Raw genomic sequence first — 18,488 nt, 5'->3', positions numbered from 1 at the left:
TTTTTTTTTTTTTTAATCACTAGCGCAACATAGGCATACTGTGCTTATTTTATTTATTTTATTCAATTTTATTTTTTTGTACCAGGAATTGAATTAAGGGACCCTTAGCCACTGAGACACATCCCCAGTCCTTTTTATTTATTATTTATTTGGAGACAGGATACTGTGCTTATTTTGAAACATGTTTCAGTCGTGTGCTTTTGCATATATTATATATTTTATATTTAACTTTTTAAATATCTTTATTTTATTTATTTATTTATTTTTATGTGGTGCTGAGGATTGAACCCAGGCCCTCACATGTGCTAGGTGAGCACTCTACGGCAGAGCCACAACTCCAGCCCTTTTATAGTTAATTTTAAAAGAGAAAGAAATACAGAATACGTATTTAAATCCTTTAGGATTGAGGGAGGTTTTTTTGTTTTTGCTTTGAGATAACAGATAATGGGAATGATGATGATCCAATACAGCAGGTAAAATTAATTATTTAGGACACACGGAAGAGTAAAGCCCTAGAGTAAGCCTGAAGGGGTCAGATCTGCTGTCTTAGTAGAGAGGTTGTCCTTCACTATAAGCAGGAATTATTGATATTTTGAAATAGGAGGAAGTCAGATTATGTAGGTAGAGATGCAGGTCGTTTGGTAGATTTGGTGTTGTAAATGTGTGCCTCTCCTGTATTATGTATACTTATTCAATAAAGTGGTAAGAAAAAGACATTAGGAGAGAAAAGGGAGTGTTTGAGGTGTGAGGGAAAGGATGTGAGAGATCCCCCCTTAGAGACATTACTGGGAGACCCATGTGAAGAAAGTGGTCTTGAATTTTAAGAGACTGTCTACTCCATACCTTTACTTATGCCAGAAACCTGAACCCCTCCAGGTAAGATCTTTCAGGAGAGTAAATAGAAAAGGGAAAAAGAAATCAAACTCATATACAAGCAGTGAATGACCCATGGGCCCTAAGCCAGCTGTGGAACTGATGAACAAGGAAAAAGTACTTGGAGGTCTAGGTGGCACTAAAAATTTGTCAGAGGCAGGGAGAGGTGGCACATATCTGTGACTCAGGCTGAGGCAAGGAGAATTGCAAGTTTGAGGCCAGTCTGGGCAATTTAGCAAGACCTTGAGTCAAAATGAAAAATTAAAAAGTTCTGGGGATATAGCTTAGTGGTAGAGCTTCCCTGGGTTCAATCCCCAGTACCCACCCCTGCACCCCTCAAAAAATTGTCAGAGACAGGTTACCAGCAGGAGTGGGCTGAAAGAGAGGAGGTAAGAATTAGAGAAGAGTAAGCTTGCAATTCTGATTTGAACAGGTTGAAATTACTGGCAATGACAAATTCTAAGGTGACCTGGAGTGAGTGGCTGAGATGGGATTGAGATAAGGGGACAAGCACCCGAAAGGTAAGTGTACCTCAACATCAATAACAGTAGAAAAACATTCACAAGTATTAAAAGTCATGAAAAGATATATATGGTTGAATGAAACACTTATGTTACAAAACAGCATGTGTAGTTTTGATCACTTTATGTGGAAATGTCCTGTGTGTGTATTCAACAAAATGGTGATTTTTTTTTGAGTAGTAGAATTTATGACCATTTTTACTGTCTATTTTATGTTTTCTAAACTATTTGAATTGTATATGAGGACCACTTACCCGCTAATGGTTAGCTACTGCTTCTTAAGAGTCTTTGCTCCTCCTGTTCTACTTGGAACATTTCTTACTCCTTCAAGTCTCGGCTCAAGTGTCTCCCATTAGAAAGGCCTTCCTTTGCCACAGTCCTTCAATAGAAGAACCAAAACTCTGTTTTCAAGCTGTATCCTTTTCCCCTGCTTTGGTTTCTGAGATGTAACATCTAATATACTTTAACTTTCTTTCTTTCTTGTTTACTGTCTGACTTCTCTCTTTCTGCAGTACAAAGCATATCCCACACGGGCAGGACTTTGTTTTTGCTCTGAACTGTAAAGTCAGTACTGGGAACAGTGACAATTACGTAACACGCTATTAATAAGTGTTAAATGGGTGAAATAACTGTGTATGTGTATTTACTTTCATTCTGAGGTAAATATCCTTATATCTTTGTTTTGATGCCCTACAAGATATTCCCTGAAATGGCTTTGATTAAAGGTGATAATGATTAACTTAAAAACACTTCAAGTTTTGTCTGTGGCCACTCAAACAGAACAATTTTACTTACATTTAATATTATTTTTTATTGAATTTTATTTAAATACTCATAAATTTAATCAAAATCTTAATGGGGAGAGTAGGCATATTTTTCTCTTCTAAATCCATAAGTACTGTTGAATTAAGAAGTTTGTTTCTAGCCTGCTAAAAACCTGTTGCTCATATTTTGTTACCAGTTTCATGGAAATTTAAGGCAGAACACAGAAATTTCAAAATGGAAAAAAGCTGTGAATTTCCTCATGTTTTAGAATACAGTTTCTGTGGCCGAAGGGAGGGTTTAGAGTTTCTCTCTGCTTGACACAAGAGGTATGTTCTGTGGACTTATGACTGGAAACTAGGAAAAAGACACATCACCTTACTGATAAACTAGGGTGCTTCAATTTCATGTGCTGATGATCTTTTTTAGGATATAGGAGAGAACATCAAAAAAGTTTTCTAAAAAAAAATCTCAAGTTTGCATTTACCTGTTTGATTCTCAGGGGCTGAACCACTTCCCGAACACACAGCTCCAAATCATTGAGATAATCCTTTTCTGTCTGTATTAACTCCTTGATGATTTTTGCCCGCTTTGCCATCATCTTCCTTCTCTGATGCTCCTCCTCTGGGGTTGGCGTCTCAGTTGCAGAACACTCAGCCTGTGGAGTCATCTTTTCTGTTAAATAAAAACATGTACACATGAGATATTCTGCTGAGGTTTCTTTTGCCTTCATACAAACAATGGAGGATTACTATTAGCAAGGTAAAAGGCTTATGGTATCTTCACAGTGTGTTCCTAGGAGGGTAACCTTAGCTCTCCATAAGGTCAGAATCCTTCAAAACTATGGACGAGGGGAAGGTGAGAATGAACTGCTTCAAACAAGTCATTAAATGTTTCACAACTGTCCTGGCTTCTTTAAGATAGCCAATTGCCAGAATCTTGGGCTATAAAAGCTACTTTTCAGCTTGAAGGTAGACTATACAAAACACAGTTCAGAACTTCTGAACATGTTAGCTTTTAAATCAATGGAAGATTTTTCATTAGTAAGTGAAACATTTTCCAATTTTGCTTGTCCCTATTATTATAGTAATAGGGACATCATCAGGTACCCATCATCATCAGTGGGTAATAAAGAAATGAAAAACAATTACATTTTTACGATCTTTCTTTTTAATTTGCGATCAAACCCACGAGGAATAAGACAGGGGTAGATTACATGAATTTCAACTAAGATTTTCATGACTCATCTTCATACTATGTTTATCTTGTACTTTCAAAATTTTTAAACTATCAAACTACCTGGCATTTTTAATTCAAAAACAGTACAGTACTGAAGCTGGGGATGTGGCTTGGTGGTAAAGCTTGCCTAGCCTGTTTAATTCCCAGCACAGCAGGCAAAAAGAAGACCAATACTGAGGAGATACTGAGATACATGGTATGTCTCAAAAGTTCCAAGATTGTTGTATAAAAAATTAAGATAAGAAAACTAAATATCTCCAAGGACAAGTTTCACAGCAATTTAAAAAGTTTGGAAGCCACAAACTATAGACCATGAACTCAAACAGACTACAGACCATGAAATCAGAAAAATCAAAGACATCAAGGCAGTGTGTGTGTGTGTGTGTGTGTGTGTATGTGTGTATGTGAATGGATTTGTTTCCAGTTTGAATCATAATTTTCATCTTAGTCTCTGTGGTCGCAGAAGTCATTTTATTTCACTTAAGGTCACTATGATTCTAGTAACTGATAGGTAAGACATCTTCAGTGTTGACACCACTTTCTGAGAATGTAGATCTTTGCAAAAGGACCTAAAAGAGTCTACACATAAAAAAAAACAAAAGGCAGATCACAATATATACAAGTGGAAGTAAAGAAAGGTGTTTTTTTGGCTTACTCTAGAAACAGAGCTCTGACAACTTGAAGGAGGCTGCCCCAAGAATGTGAGCAGGCACTTCAAAACGTAATGAGCCTTCCTCTCTCCCTGACCCACTAATTTCAGTAGCTTAGGCAAAGTCTCAATAATTAAACATCCATGGAGAATGCCAGAAAGGTAGCTCAAACATCAAGTTGTACTAGATTGTACTTTGGACAACCCAGACTGGCAGGTGAATATGTTTCTGGACCAACTGCCTGGTATCATCTCTTCCTTCATTAGGGAAGAAGGTGATTTTGATAAATGGTATCCAAAAGCACATGGTTTTACGAGACTCCAGCCATTCAATGCCAAAGCAATAATTCACATGAGCTATATACAAGAGAGAGCCCATGTAAGGAGAGAGAATGAATGCATGGGGTGTAATGTAGCCTTCACATCTTGTGCCATGTTATGAGAATTCTAGAATGCCTGCTAATTTGTACTATTTTTATTAGAAAGTAGGCCTGCCTCTCAGTGCCCCAAATTTGAAAGAACAAGTTATAATCAGTGGGGAGATGCAGTGAGCAGAACATGAACAGAACCATTGTGAGCTTCTACAAATTTTTAAAATTATATGTATTTAAGGTATACAACATAATGATTTCACAAATACTTACATGGTGAAATTATTGGGTGGGGGACTGATGGAAGTGATAGGTTCTTTACCCCTGGGATATATGAAATAATATGTTGAAAGGAATCTCACCAATAGGGAGTTCACAAATCAGTATAGAGAGTGTCCAATTATTACTTAACATTACCTTGAAAATAAAAGGACACTATTGAAAAACTGTTCTTTTCCAAGTTATAAACATTTTATACCTTATAAGAATAATCTATCCGTTATTTAAGAGCTTAAAAGTGTCTTTCTTTATCTGTGGCAAATAAATATCCCTAAAGCACATTCTCAGATTCAATTACTATGTCAATTTAACTTATTTCACAGATGTTACAGCTGCTGCACCTTAAAATATAACACACCAGATTTTTTAAAATTAAAAACTACTTAGGTTTTCTAATACTGCCCAGCAACTTATTCATCATCATGGTGAGGGGGCGGGGGCAAAGGAGTTGAAATAAAGTGTCAAGTCAAGATACACAACTTCAAAAATTTCTGCTTTCAGGTGTAAAAACCTTGGGGCATTCCAGGTTGAGCAACCTTATGAGATATCTGTGTTTGTTCTTTTGACTCAAGTTTACTGCAGGAAGAAAGACTTGACTTGCATCATTTTATGGTCAGATATCTGAACACTTTTTATGTTTGCATTTCTTAAACAAACAAACATGTGCAATGCATTGTGGACTCCAAGTTCTGTTTTTATAAGATTCTAAGATTCTTCTCTGCCTCTCAAACTTTTTTTAAAAAATCTTTTAACTACACTAAGTTTTACATATAAAGGTATCTGTAACTCTAACACATGTCACCCAAATCTACATTCAGCTCTGACAATCTTTTATTTCTGGATAAACAGAGAAGCTAAGTATTTAGGAAGGAAGAAAAAGTAGAGTTTTAGTAATGAAATTTCCCCCCCAGTAGTTTAAATAGACTATATTGAAGCCAAAGATAAACTAAGAGGATGCATAAATTGTAACCAGCCTGTAATCCCAGTGGTCTGGCAGTCAGGCTGAGGCAGGAGAATGGTAAATTGAACTTAGTGTTCAATAGGGTTTCCTGTTATTTTGCCCAACTGTAGGCTGATGTAAGAATTTTAAGGACATTTACTTAGTCTAGGCTAAGCTATTATGTTCTATAGGTAAAGTGTATTAATTGCCTATTCTTCTTATATTACTTTCATTTTATAATGAGTTCATTAGGACATAGCCCATCAAATCAAGGAGTGTATCTGTACTCTGAAAGTTTTCTATCATCAAAGGCAAACAATTACCCCTGGTTTTAAAATGACCAGCTTTTCAAGAAAAATACATGATTCTAAAGTGGTTGGACAGCTTTTTTTTCAGACAGGAGAGGAAGAGGAAAAGAAATAAAGGAAGTGGTTTAAGGAGGAAAGTCAGAATAATGCTGAGATTTGAAACTCTGAGCAACTTGCTTGGGTTGATTACACACTGGAGGAGGATCCTGGTCTTTTAGAGAAAAGAAAAAGCACCCAAAGGTAAAGGAGTGATGAGAAAAGACTGAAGACAACCTCAGCAACTTAGTGAGGCCCTGTCTCAAAACAAAAAATAAAAAGACTGACGGTTTTGCTTAGGATTGATTGTATCCTCATTTTGCTTTGTTGTTATTGTCAATTTGGCTACTGCTATCTGGGGATGGATTTATGGAGAGACAATTGCTTCCTTTAATTTTTTATTGTAAAACAATATGTTTGTTATATATTATTTGTTATATATATATATATATATATATATATATATATATATATATATATTTGTTATATATTAGCATAATATAAAGGATAGGTATATAGACTTGGGAGCCAGACCATATGGATTTAAACTCTGCCTCTTTCATTCATTAGATATTTTACCTTAGACAAGTTATTATAACTCTTTATACATAATTCCCTCATCTGTAATTTAAGAATAATGCTAGTAAAACTTTATAAACTGGTTTTAAATATTAAATGAATTAACACTTAGTAAATTCGCTCTTGGCACAGGCACAGGCACTGGCGATGATTACAACTTTCTCTATCTGCTTTGGCGGCAGACTGCTTTGTGCAAAGCTACCACCTCTGCCACCAACCTTTCCACCTGGCCACAGTTCAGAATCAACAGTGAGATGATTGTGCAATCAGCTTCAATCTTCAGAGGAAGAACTGTTGAACTTAATCAATAATCTAAGTAATGATGAAAATCTAGACAGTCTCCTTATTCAGCTGCCTCTCCCAGAGCACAGTGATGAGATAAAGATCAGCAATGCTGGTCCTCCAACAAGGATGTTGATGGCTTTCATGTAACTAATGTAGGGCGAATGTGTTTGGACCAATAGTGCATGTTACCCACTACCCCAGGAGGTGTGTGGAGATTAATTAAGCAAACTGGTATTCCATCCCTAGGGAAGAACATGGTTGTTGCTGAAAGATAAAAAAATGTTAGAGTGTACATTGCAATGTTACTACACAGAGATGGGGCTCATGAACGACCTGGAGGTGATGTCATCTTTCCAGTATGTATCTCATTGATACACTTCCAAAGAACAATTGAAGAAACACACAATTCTTGCAGATATTATCATATCTACTGCAGGCATTCCAAGTCTGATCACAGCAGATACGGACAAGGAAGGAACAGCAATCATTGCCATGAGAATAAACAGAATTCAGGATCCTGTAACTGCTAAACCCAAGTTAGTTGGAGACTTTGAAGGAGTCAGTAAGAAAGCCAGTTATATTACTCCTGTCCCTGGGGGTGTTGGTCCCATGACAGTGGCTATGCTGATGAAGAATACCATTATTGCTACAAAAAAAGTACTGAGGCCTGAAGAGTAGGAAATGCTGAAGTCTAAAGAACTTGGAGTAGCCACCAAGTGTTGTGTCTACTATGCCAAGAACAGTGCTTCAAGCCAGTCCACAAAGAAATAAAGCAGGCCATTAGAAATGCAACATTTTAAATTTATTCTGCTGAAATGGTTTAACATGATGCTTTGTATTTATTGAAAGCTTAAATGGGTGGATGTGTGCACACATGGCTCTGTAGTACTTCACCAGGGAACACTCCAGTGTCCCACTAATATCTCTAGCCAAGAGAAATCATTAACCTAGAGACTAACATGGGAGACCTTGTCTCATTGAGAATGGATGCTTAATTTTGTTAACCCACTTTGGTTAAAACTTTGCCTTTTCTAGGATTACATTTCTAAGTGCTATTCCAATAAGAGTTGATATTCATTGTAGGTCCCAAGCCTTTGATTTCAACAGGTCAAACCAAAGAAGGAAAAATGTTTTTAGAAAAAATTAGGGAGAAGCCTACAGGACGCCGAATGTGCAAAATCATAAGAGATCCACACCTAGACACATTATAATGAAGATGCCCAACATACAGAATAAGGAGAGAATTTTAAAAGCTACAAGAGAAAGGAAGCAGATTACATTTAGGGGTAAGCCAATCAGGATAACAGCTGATCTTTCAACACAGACTCTGAAAGCTAGAAGATCCTGGAATAACATATTTCAAACACTGAAAGAAAATGGGTTCCAACCAAGAATTGTGTATCCAGCGAAATTAAGCTTCAGGATGGAAGATGAAATTAAAACCTTCCACGATAAACAAAAGTTTAAAGAATTCGCAGCTAGAAAACCATCTCTTCAAAACATCCTTGCCAAAACATTACAGGAAGAGGAAATGGAAAATAACAATGAAAACCAACAGTGGGAGGTAGGACAGTAAAGGGGGGGAAAATAATCAAAGAGGAAAACAAACCATGTTTAGTAACAGAAATAAACAAATATGGCTGGAAGAACAACCCATATCTCAATAATAACCCTAAATGTTAATGGCTTAAACTCACCAATTAAGAGACACAGGCTAGTAGAATGGATCACAAAACAAGACCCAACAATATGCTGCCTACAGGAGACGCATTTGATAGGAAAAGACATACATAGGCTGAAGGTGAAAGGTTGGGAAAAATCATATCACTCATATGGACTTCGGAAACAAGCAGGAGTGTCCATACTCATATCAAATAAAATAGATTTCAAGCCAAAGTTAATCAAAAGGGATAAAGAGGGACACTACATACTGCTTAAGGGAACCATACACCAACAAGACATAACAATCATAAATATTTATGCCCCAAACAATGGTGCAGCTATGTTCGTCAAACAAACTCTTCTCAAGTTCAAGAGTCTAATAGACCACCATACCATAATCATGGGAGACTTCAACACACCTCTCTCGCCACTGGACAGATCTTCCAAACAAAAGTTGAATAAGGAAACTATAGAACTCAATAACACTATTAATAACCTAGACCTAATTGACATATATAGAGTATACCACCCAACATCAAGCAGTTACACTTTTTTCTCAGCAGCACATGGATCCTTCTCAAAAATAGATCATATATTATGTCACAGGGCAACTCTTAGACAATATAAAGGAGTAGAGATAATACCATGCATCTTATCTGATCATAATGGAATGAAACTGAAAATCAACGATAAAAGAAGGAAGGAAAAAGCATACATCACTTGGAGAATGAACAATAGGTTACTGAATGATCAATGGGTTATAGAAGACATCAAGGAGGAAATTAAAAAATTCTTAGAGATAAATGAAAACACAGACACAACATATCGGAATCTATGGGACACATTGAAAGCAGTTCTAAGAGGAAAATTCATTGCTTGGAGTTCATTCCTTAAAAAAAGAAAAAACCAACAAATAAATGATCTCATACTTCATCTCAAAATCCTTGAAAAAGAAGAGCAAAACAACAGCAAAAGAAGTAGAAGGCAAGAAATAATTAAAATCAGAGCTGAAATTAATGAAATCGAAACAAAAGAAACAATTGAAAAAATTGACAAAACTAAAAGTTGGTTCTTTGAAAAAATAAACAAAATCGACAGACCCTTAGCGATGCTAGCGAAGAGAAGAAGAGAGAGAACTCAAATTACTAGCATACGGGATGAAAAAGGCAATATCACAACAGACACTTCAGAAATACAGAAGATAATCAAAAACTATTTTGAATCCTTATACTCCAATAAATTAGAAGATAGTGAAGGCATAGATAAATTTCTTAAGTCATATGATCTGCCCAGATTGAGTCAGGAGGATATAGACAACCTAAACAGACCAATATCAATTGAGGAAATAGAAGAAACCATCAAAAGACTACCAACTAAGAAAAGCCCAGGACCGGATGGGTATACAGCAGAGTTTTACAAAACCTTTAAAGAGGAACTAATACCAATACTTTTCAAGCTACTTCAGGAAATAGAAAAAGAGGGAGAACTTCCAAATTCATTCTACGAGGCCAACATCACCCTGATACCTAAACCAGACAAAGACACTTCAAAGAAAGAAAACTACAGACCAATATCTCTAATGAACCTAGATGCAAAAATCCTCAATAAAATTCTGGCGAATCGGATACAAAAACATATCAAAAAAATTGTACACCATGATCAAGTAGGATTCATCCCTGGGATGCAAGGCTGGTTCAATATACGGAAATCAATAAATGTTATTCACCACATCAATAGACTTAAAAATAAGAACCATATGATCATCTCGATAGATGCGGAAAAAGCATTCGACAAAGTACAGCATCCCTTTATGTTCAAAACTCTAGAAAAACTAGGGATAACAGGAACATACCTCAATATTGTAAAAGCAATCTATGCTAAGCCTCAGGCTAGCATCATTCTGAATGGAGAAAAACTGAAGGCATTCCCTCTAAAATCTGGAACAAGACAGGGATGCCCTCTCTCTCCACTTCTGTTCAACATAGTTCTCGAAACACTGGCCAGAGCAATTAGACAGACGAAAGAAATTAAAGGCATCAAAATAGGAAAAGAAGAACTTAAATTATCACTATTTGCAGATGATATGATTCTATACCTAGCAGACCCAAAAGGCTCTACAAAGAAACTATTAGAGCTAATAAATGAATTCAGCAAAGTGGCAGGATATAAAATCAACACGCATAAATCAAAGGCATTCCTGTATATCAGCGACAAATCCTCTGAAATGGAAATGAGGACAACCACTCCATTCACAATATCTTCAAAAAAAATAAAATACTTGGGAATCAACCTAACAAAAGAGGTGAAAGACTTATACAATGAAAACTACAGAACCCTAAAGAGAGAAATAGAAGAAGATCTTAGAAGATGGAAAAATATACCCTGTTCATGGATAGGCAGAACTAACATCATCAAAATGGCGATATTACCAAAAGTTCTCTATAGGTTTAATGCAATGCCAATCAAAATCCCAACGGCATTTCTTGTAGAAATAGAGAAAGCAATCATGAAATTCATATGGAAAAATAAAAGACCCAGAATAGCAAAAACAATGCTAAGCAGGAAGTGTGAATCAGGCGGTATAGCGATACCAGACTTCAAACTATACTACAGAGCAATAGTAACAAAAACAGCATGGTACTGGTACCAAAACAGGCGGGTGGACCAATGGTACAGAATAGAGGACACAGAAACCAATCCACAAAACTACAACTATCTTATATTTGATAAAGGGGCTAAAAGCATGCAATGGAGGAAGGATAGCATCTTCAACAAATGGTGCTGGGAAAACTGGAAATCCATATGCAACAAAATGAAACTGAATCCCTTTCTCTCGCCATGCACAAAAGTTAATTCAAAATGGATCAAGGAGCTTGATATCAAATCAGAGACACGCCGTCTGATAGAAGAAAAAGTTGGCTACGATCTACATACTGTGGGGTCGGGCTCCAAATTCCTCAATAGGACACCCATAGCACAAAAGTTAATAACTAGAATCAACAAATGGGACTTACTCAAACTAAAAAGTTTTTTCTCAGCAAAAGAAACAATAAGAGAGGTAAATAGGGAGCCTACACCCTGGGAACAAATCTTTACTCCTCACACTTCAGATAGAGCCCTAATATCCAGAGTATACAAAGAACTCAAAAAATTAGACAATAAGAGAACAAACAACCCAATCAACAAATGGGCCAAGGACCTGAACAGACACTTCTCAGAGGAGGACATACAGTCAATCAACAAGTACATGAAAAAATGCTCACCATCTCTAGCTGTCAGAGAAATGCAAATCAAAACCACCCTAAGATACCATCTCACTCCAGTAAGATTGGCAGCCATTATGAAGTCAAACAACAACAAGTGCTGGCGAGGATGTGGGGAAAAGGGTACACTTGTACATTGCTGGTGGGACTGCAAATTGGTGCAGCCAATTTGGAAAGCAGTATGGAGATTTCTTGGAAAGCTGGGAATGGAGCCACCATTTGACCCAGCTATTCCCCTTCTTGGTCTATTCCCTAAAGACCTAAAAAGAGCATGCTACAGGGACACTGCTACATCGATGTTCATAGCAGCACAATTCACAATAGCAAGACTGTGGAACCAACCTAGATGCCCTTCAATAGACGAATGGATAAAAAAAATGTGGCATTTATACACAATGGAGTATTACTCTGCATTAAAAAATGACAAAATCATAGAATTTACAGGGAAATGGATGGCATTAGAGCAGATTATGCTAAGTGAAGCTAGCCAATCCCTAAAAAACAAATGCCAAATGTCTTCTTTGATATAAGGAGAGTAACTAAGAACAGAGTAGGGACGAAGAGCAGGAGAAGAAGATTAACATTTAACAGGGATGAGAGGTGGGAGGGAAAGGGAGAGAGAAGGGAAATTGCATGGTAATGGAAGGAGACCCTCAGGGTTATACAGTGGAGGGGGTAGAGAGAGAGGAGGGGAGGGGAGGGGAGAGGTGGGGAGGGGGGAGGGTGGAGGATGGGAAAGGCAGCGGAGCACAACAGACACTAGTATGGCAATTTGTAAATCAATGGATGTGTAACTGATGTGATTCTGCAATCTGTATTTGGGGTAAAAATGGGAGCTCATAACCCACTTGAATCAAAGTGTGAAATATGATATATCAAGAATTATGTAATGTTTTGAACAGCCAACAATAAAAAATTAAAAAAAAAAATAAAATAAAATAAAATGTTGGTGTTAGGGCCCAAAAAAAAAAGAATTATGTAATGTTTTGAACAGCCAACAATAAAAAATTAAAAAAAAAAAAAAAGAAAAAAGAAAAAATTAGGGGAAAGGAAGAAATGGTAATAGAGTGGAGGGAAAAAAAATCACCTTAATTTTTGTACATATTGATCAATGACCAAATTTATCAGAAGATAACTGAATTGGATGTGATAAAAGAAAAACTACATGTTACTAGCAATATTTTTACTTATTTTTTAGGGAAATGTTTCAGGTTGTTTCATGTGCTATTCCCCTCATTTTGAGTACATTAGCCTTTACTGAGCTCTTCCCATGGTAGTTTTCTAGGATTGAAATGCTTGTTTCATAAATTATTCATGTGTACTGTCTATTTGGCTATATCCTTTTTGCTATATCCATTGTGCTAAATCATTAAACTTCATTATTGGTTTTCTCTATCATTAGTGGGTATCTGTATAGTTTCTTTGGTATATCTTGAAACTTATTTTTGAAAAAGAAAACTTGGACTTGATAATCACTGGGCAGCTGGTGTAAGTAGGCACCTTTTCCACCAAAGAATTGTCAGAGAAGCCTTCTTTTCTGTCAGCTTTCCTGAAAGATTATAAAGAGCTTGAGTTAATATTGAATTTAGACTTTCTGATGAAAAGGTTTCTTTGTTGTTGTTGTTATTGGTTTTTTTTTAAGTTTTTTTTGTTTTGTTTTGTTTTTTAAATAACACACATTTGTCTGGTGTGGGGAAAAACATTTATTAAATTCTTTACCAAAGTGCCTAGCATTATGGGATATATCATGTAAATGTTTGCTATTACCATTAGAAACTCTAATTATTAGTTTTTTAATATAATTTTACTGTATTTTTAGTTGTTTCATGGGCTAGTATACAACATTCCCAAAATATTTTCATGCACACAAAAACATATAATTATAGCAGTTTTATTTTTAACAATCATAAGCTTATACACATGTGCTATGTGTATATGAATACACATATTCATATACAATTCACAATAAGCAGAGGATCTCTCCTCTGACATGCCCCTCTGCCATCATGTTCTGCCTCACTTTGGGCCTTGATCAATAGAGTTGGCCAACCATGTTCTGAAACTGTGAAAACATGAGCCAAAGTAAACTTTTCCTCCTGTAAGATATTCTTGTGATATGCCATATCACTTTAGTAAGTTGTTTTTAAGTTCTTTGGATATAGACCAAGGAGCAAAACCAAAGGCCAAATGTTTTCTCTGATAAGTAGATACTAATCCATAATGGGGTGGGCATGGGTTGAGTGGAGGAACTTTGAATTGGGAAAAGGGGAGGGAAGGAAGAAGAGGGGGCATGGGGGTAGGAAAGATGGTAGAATGAGATGGACATCATTATCTTAGGTGCATGTATGATTGCACGAATGATGTGACCCTACTTTGTGTACAACCAGAGAAATGAAAAATTGTGCTCCATTTGTGTATAATGAATTGAAGAGCATTCTGCTGTCATGTATAACTGATTAGAACAAATACATTTTTTAAAAAAAGATATTCTTGTCAGGTTTTTGGTCACAGTGATGAAAATCTAACACAAGTACATTTTAAAAATTAATGTGAAAACTAGTATTATTGTCATTTTGGTTTCTAACTCTACATTTTGCTTTCTATGCAATTTAGGAGAAATCTGTTTCAAAGAATTATTAGTTTGCTTTGGGGTATGAAATGCATATAGTTTTTGTGATATCAACCCCTGAAGGGAATGGAGACAGAACTGTTAAAAGAGTAGCGTTTCATATGTAATTGAAGTTGAACTGGCAGAAATTAAATTTAGAATGTTATTACTTTAAGATTTTAAATCTAATCCCTATTGTAACTGCAAAGAAAATAACTATAAAATACTCAAGAGGAAATGAGAAAGGAAATTATGTGACCAAAAAAGAAAAATCAATTAAACATAAAAGAAAGAAGACAGTAATGCAGAAAATTTGGAACAAGAAAAGCTATAAGGCACATGGAAAATAAAAACCTGAATAACAGAAACAAAGTCACTTTTTATCAGTAATTACTTTAAATGTAAATGGGTTAAACTCTCCAATCAAAAAACATAGATAAAGAGAATGCATTTAACAATATAATCCAACTAAATAGTATTCACAAGATACTTACCTAATACTGAGAAACAAATAGATTAAAAGTGAAAAGATGAAAAAAGATATTTCATGCAAATAATAACCAGAAGAGAATATGAGTGGCTATGTTACTATCAGACAAAACTATGTTTTAGATTTTAAATGTTACCAGACACCAGAAAGAGAAACTTGTATATTAGCAAAAGTCAGTACAGCAAGAAAATATAACAATTTAAATATTTAAGCACCCTTGGCAGGTCATCAATAAATGACTCAGTGATGGTTGAAATAAAAACTGACAGAACTGAAGAGATAAACAGACAATTCTACAATAAAGGTTGGAAATGTTAATATCCCACTACCAGTAATGGATAGAACAACCACATAGAAGATACATAAGGAAATGGATGACTTAAATAACACAACAAACCAAATAGATTAAGAATGTTCTACTCAACAACAAGAGCCCACACAACTTCCTCCAGGACATAGGAGACAACTTTCAAGGCAGATTACACGTTAGGTCACAAATTAAGACTCAACACACTTAAAAAGACAGAAATCATACAAAGTACCTTTTCCAACGAAAATGGGATGAAGTTAGAAATCAGTAATAGAAGTAAAATTTGGAAGTTTACAAAATAGTGGAAATTAGATAAGGCACTCAACTAATGAATCAAAGGAGATGCAGCAGGAGAAATTAGAAAATACTTAAGAGACAAATAGAAATCAAAACGTCATGATTCTGTCATAAAGATATATATATATATATAAAAATGGAGTAGAGAACCAGAAATAACTCCATCAATAAATGTAATAAATGAATCATTTATTGATGACCTGCCAAGGGGTGCTTAAATGTTTAAATTGTTATATCTTCTTGCTGTACTGACTTTTGCTAATATACAAGTTTCTCTTTCTGGTGTCTGGTAACATTTAAAATCTAAAATATAATTTTGTCTGATATTAGCAGAGCTTTTCATACTCTCTTTTGGTTATTATTTTCAGGAAATATATGGTCTACCATCTCATATGTTGTACAATTATTTTTACAAAGAGATGGAGATAATTCAGTGAATAGAGGATAATTTTTTCAATAAATGGTACCAGGAGAAGTGGATATTCACATGCAGAAGAATGAAGTTGAACCATTTCTGACTACCATATACAAAATTTAACTCATAATGGATCAAAGACCTATAGCTGTAAAACTCTTAGAAGAAAACACAGGACAAAAGTTTCACAACATCTTGGAGATGATGCTAAAAGCCCAGATGACAAAAACAATAACGACAAATAGATACAGTAGATTATATGAAAAAAATTTGAATTTGAACTTCTAAAACATAACAATAGAAAACAACTTGATTCAAAAGTGGGCAAAGCACTCGAATAGACATTTATCCATAGATACACAAGTCGCTAATAACATGAAAAGATTCTCAATCATTAACCCAAGGGAAATAGAAATCAAATGAAATAGAAATAGATGACTACTATTTAAAAAAAAACACCAGAGGTGTTGTCAAGGATGTGGAAAAGTTGGAACCCTTGTGTACTGTTAGTAGAAATTTAAAATGATATAGCTATTGTAGAAAATTGTATGGTGGTTCCTCAAAAAATTAAAAATAGAATTACCAAATGATAGACAAATTCTACTTCTGAGTATATACCCCAACAAATTAAAATTGGAGCCTCTAAGAGATATGTATAAACCTGTGCTCAATACAGCATGATTCATAATAATATCCACCAATAGATGAATGAACAAGCAAAACATAATATACAAATAAATAAAATACTATTCAGTCTTAGAAATTTTGGCATATGTTAGAACAGAGATGAACCTTAAGGACATTGTGGTAAGTGAAATAAGCAGGTACAAAAGGGCAACTACATGTGACTCCACTTATATGAGGTTCTTAGAACCATCAAAATCATAGAGGCAGAAAATAGAATAGTAGTTGTCAGAGGCTGAGAAGTGGGGACCATAGAGTTGTTAATGGGTATAGATTTTCATTCTATATTGCCCAACATTATAAACATATTTAATACCATTGTACTGGACACTTAAAAATGGTTAAGATAGTAAATTTTGTTCTATGAATTGTACCACAATTTTTAATTAAGCAAAAATTATGTGATGAGACTGAAGCAGATGCAAATAGACACATACAAAGCCTTCTGAGAATACTAATCTCATGCCCATTTAATATTTATTATAGTAATTGAAAAAGGAGAGAAAGAAAAAAGTTTCAATGTCAAAAGAAGTTATATTTTAAAATTCAAAATGGTTTAGAGTTGGGTTTGGAGTGCAGGCAATTTAAATAAAATAGATCTTCTTTAGGGGAAAAAAAAGGCCCTATGGGAATTTAAAAAATCACATAGAAAAGAAAGCTTATAAAAATGAAGAGTTGAAGTATAAATAAAGTAAACTGCATAACTGAATACATCTTTGTTCCAAATATTATACTTGTGATGGAATGACCTTCATAGTTAATTATATCCTGGTATCTGACGGCTGTTCAACTGTACATCATGTGCCACACACATGACTGATGTACTTGAGCTTGGCTTCTTTCTGTCATGCACAGTGTTTAGGCTGCATCAAATTTCCTGGCAAAAAATGTTATTTCAAGGTAATGTGTATAATAAAAATATTCTATTGCTGTCACAACAATATTATTTTTCCTCTGACAGTATTGTTAGACTGATAGCTATGTTGATTAATACTCGCCTGCCAATTCTAATAGGAACATATGTTAAGGGTAAGAATAGTCATGCACACCTTCTCATTCTTATAAAATGTATGGACTAAAGTGACTCCTTGGTGGAGTTCAACATAAAACATCAAAAATCTAACTAAAGAAACATGAGCTGACTCTTAAGACTATCATTTCAATAATTTCAACCATAGTTTTTTTTCCCTCCAATAGAAGGTTATATTCCTTTTCTCCATCTTTTTCATTATAGCAAAATATGCATAATGTAAAATTTACTGTGTTAATTATTTTTAAGTGTGTAGTTCATCAGCATTGAGAACATTCCATTGTTGGGTAACAATTGCCATCTTACACCTCCAGAACTTAATCTTCTGAAACTTAAACTGTACCCATTAAACAATTCCCTCTTCCCTTTCCTTAGTCCTTGATAACCACCATTCTACTTGTCTCTGAATCCAGATACTCTACACATCTCATTGCAAAGGAATCATCCAGTGTTTGTTGTTTTGTGCCTGGTTGATTTCACTTAGCATAATGCTCTCAAGTTCACCTATGTTGCAGTACAAGTCAGAATTTCCTTGCTTTTTAAGGCCAAATAATATTGCACTGCATGTGTATACCACATTTGGTTTATGGGCATATATATTAAAATATTTAATAGTAAAGCATTATACATTATTACTGCAGTTATATTGATTATAATATATTGTGAAAGCCTCTAATAACGACAAGCATTTTCAAGTATATTACATACCAATTTTGTAATATGCATTATCGGGATATTATGCTAGTTTTAGAGATGAAGAAATTGAACACAATGAATGTAAGTAGAACTTATCCAGTGGGTCACAGAATATGCAGAAATATTTGGATTCAAACCAAATGTCCTTAGCTCTGAAATCTGCGCTGTCTCACTTCACCATAACCAGTAAT

At 35.0% G+C, this 18,488-nt stretch overlaps 1 protein-coding gene and 1 pseudogene across 1 annotated transcript in view; one reads left to right on the top strand and one right to left on the bottom strand.

Annotated features, from left to right (window-relative positions):
- Positions 1-18,488, bottom strand: part of Arhgef38 (Rho guanine nucleotide exchange factor 38) — a 147,899-nt gene that overhangs the window by 112,169 nt on the left and 17,242 nt on the right. Inside the window, exon 2 of the mRNA XM_015484614.2 lies at positions 2,644-2,831. Within this exon, the coding sequence (XP_015340100.1) occupies positions 2,644-2,831 (188 nt within the window). The remainder of the gene's footprint in view (positions 1-2,643; positions 2,832-18,488) is intronic.
- LOC107141092 lies at positions 3,000-7,974 on the top strand (annotated as a pseudogene).

This window comes from Marmota marmota, unplaced genomic scaffold (assembly GCF_001458135.2).
Source record: "Marmota marmota marmota unplaced genomic scaffold, marMar, whole genome shotgun sequence".
In the NCBI taxonomy this organism is placed as follows: Eukaryota; Metazoa; Chordata; class Mammalia; order Rodentia; family Sciuridae; genus Marmota; species Marmota marmota.
This window is presented reverse-complemented; position numbering and strand designations above follow the sequence as displayed.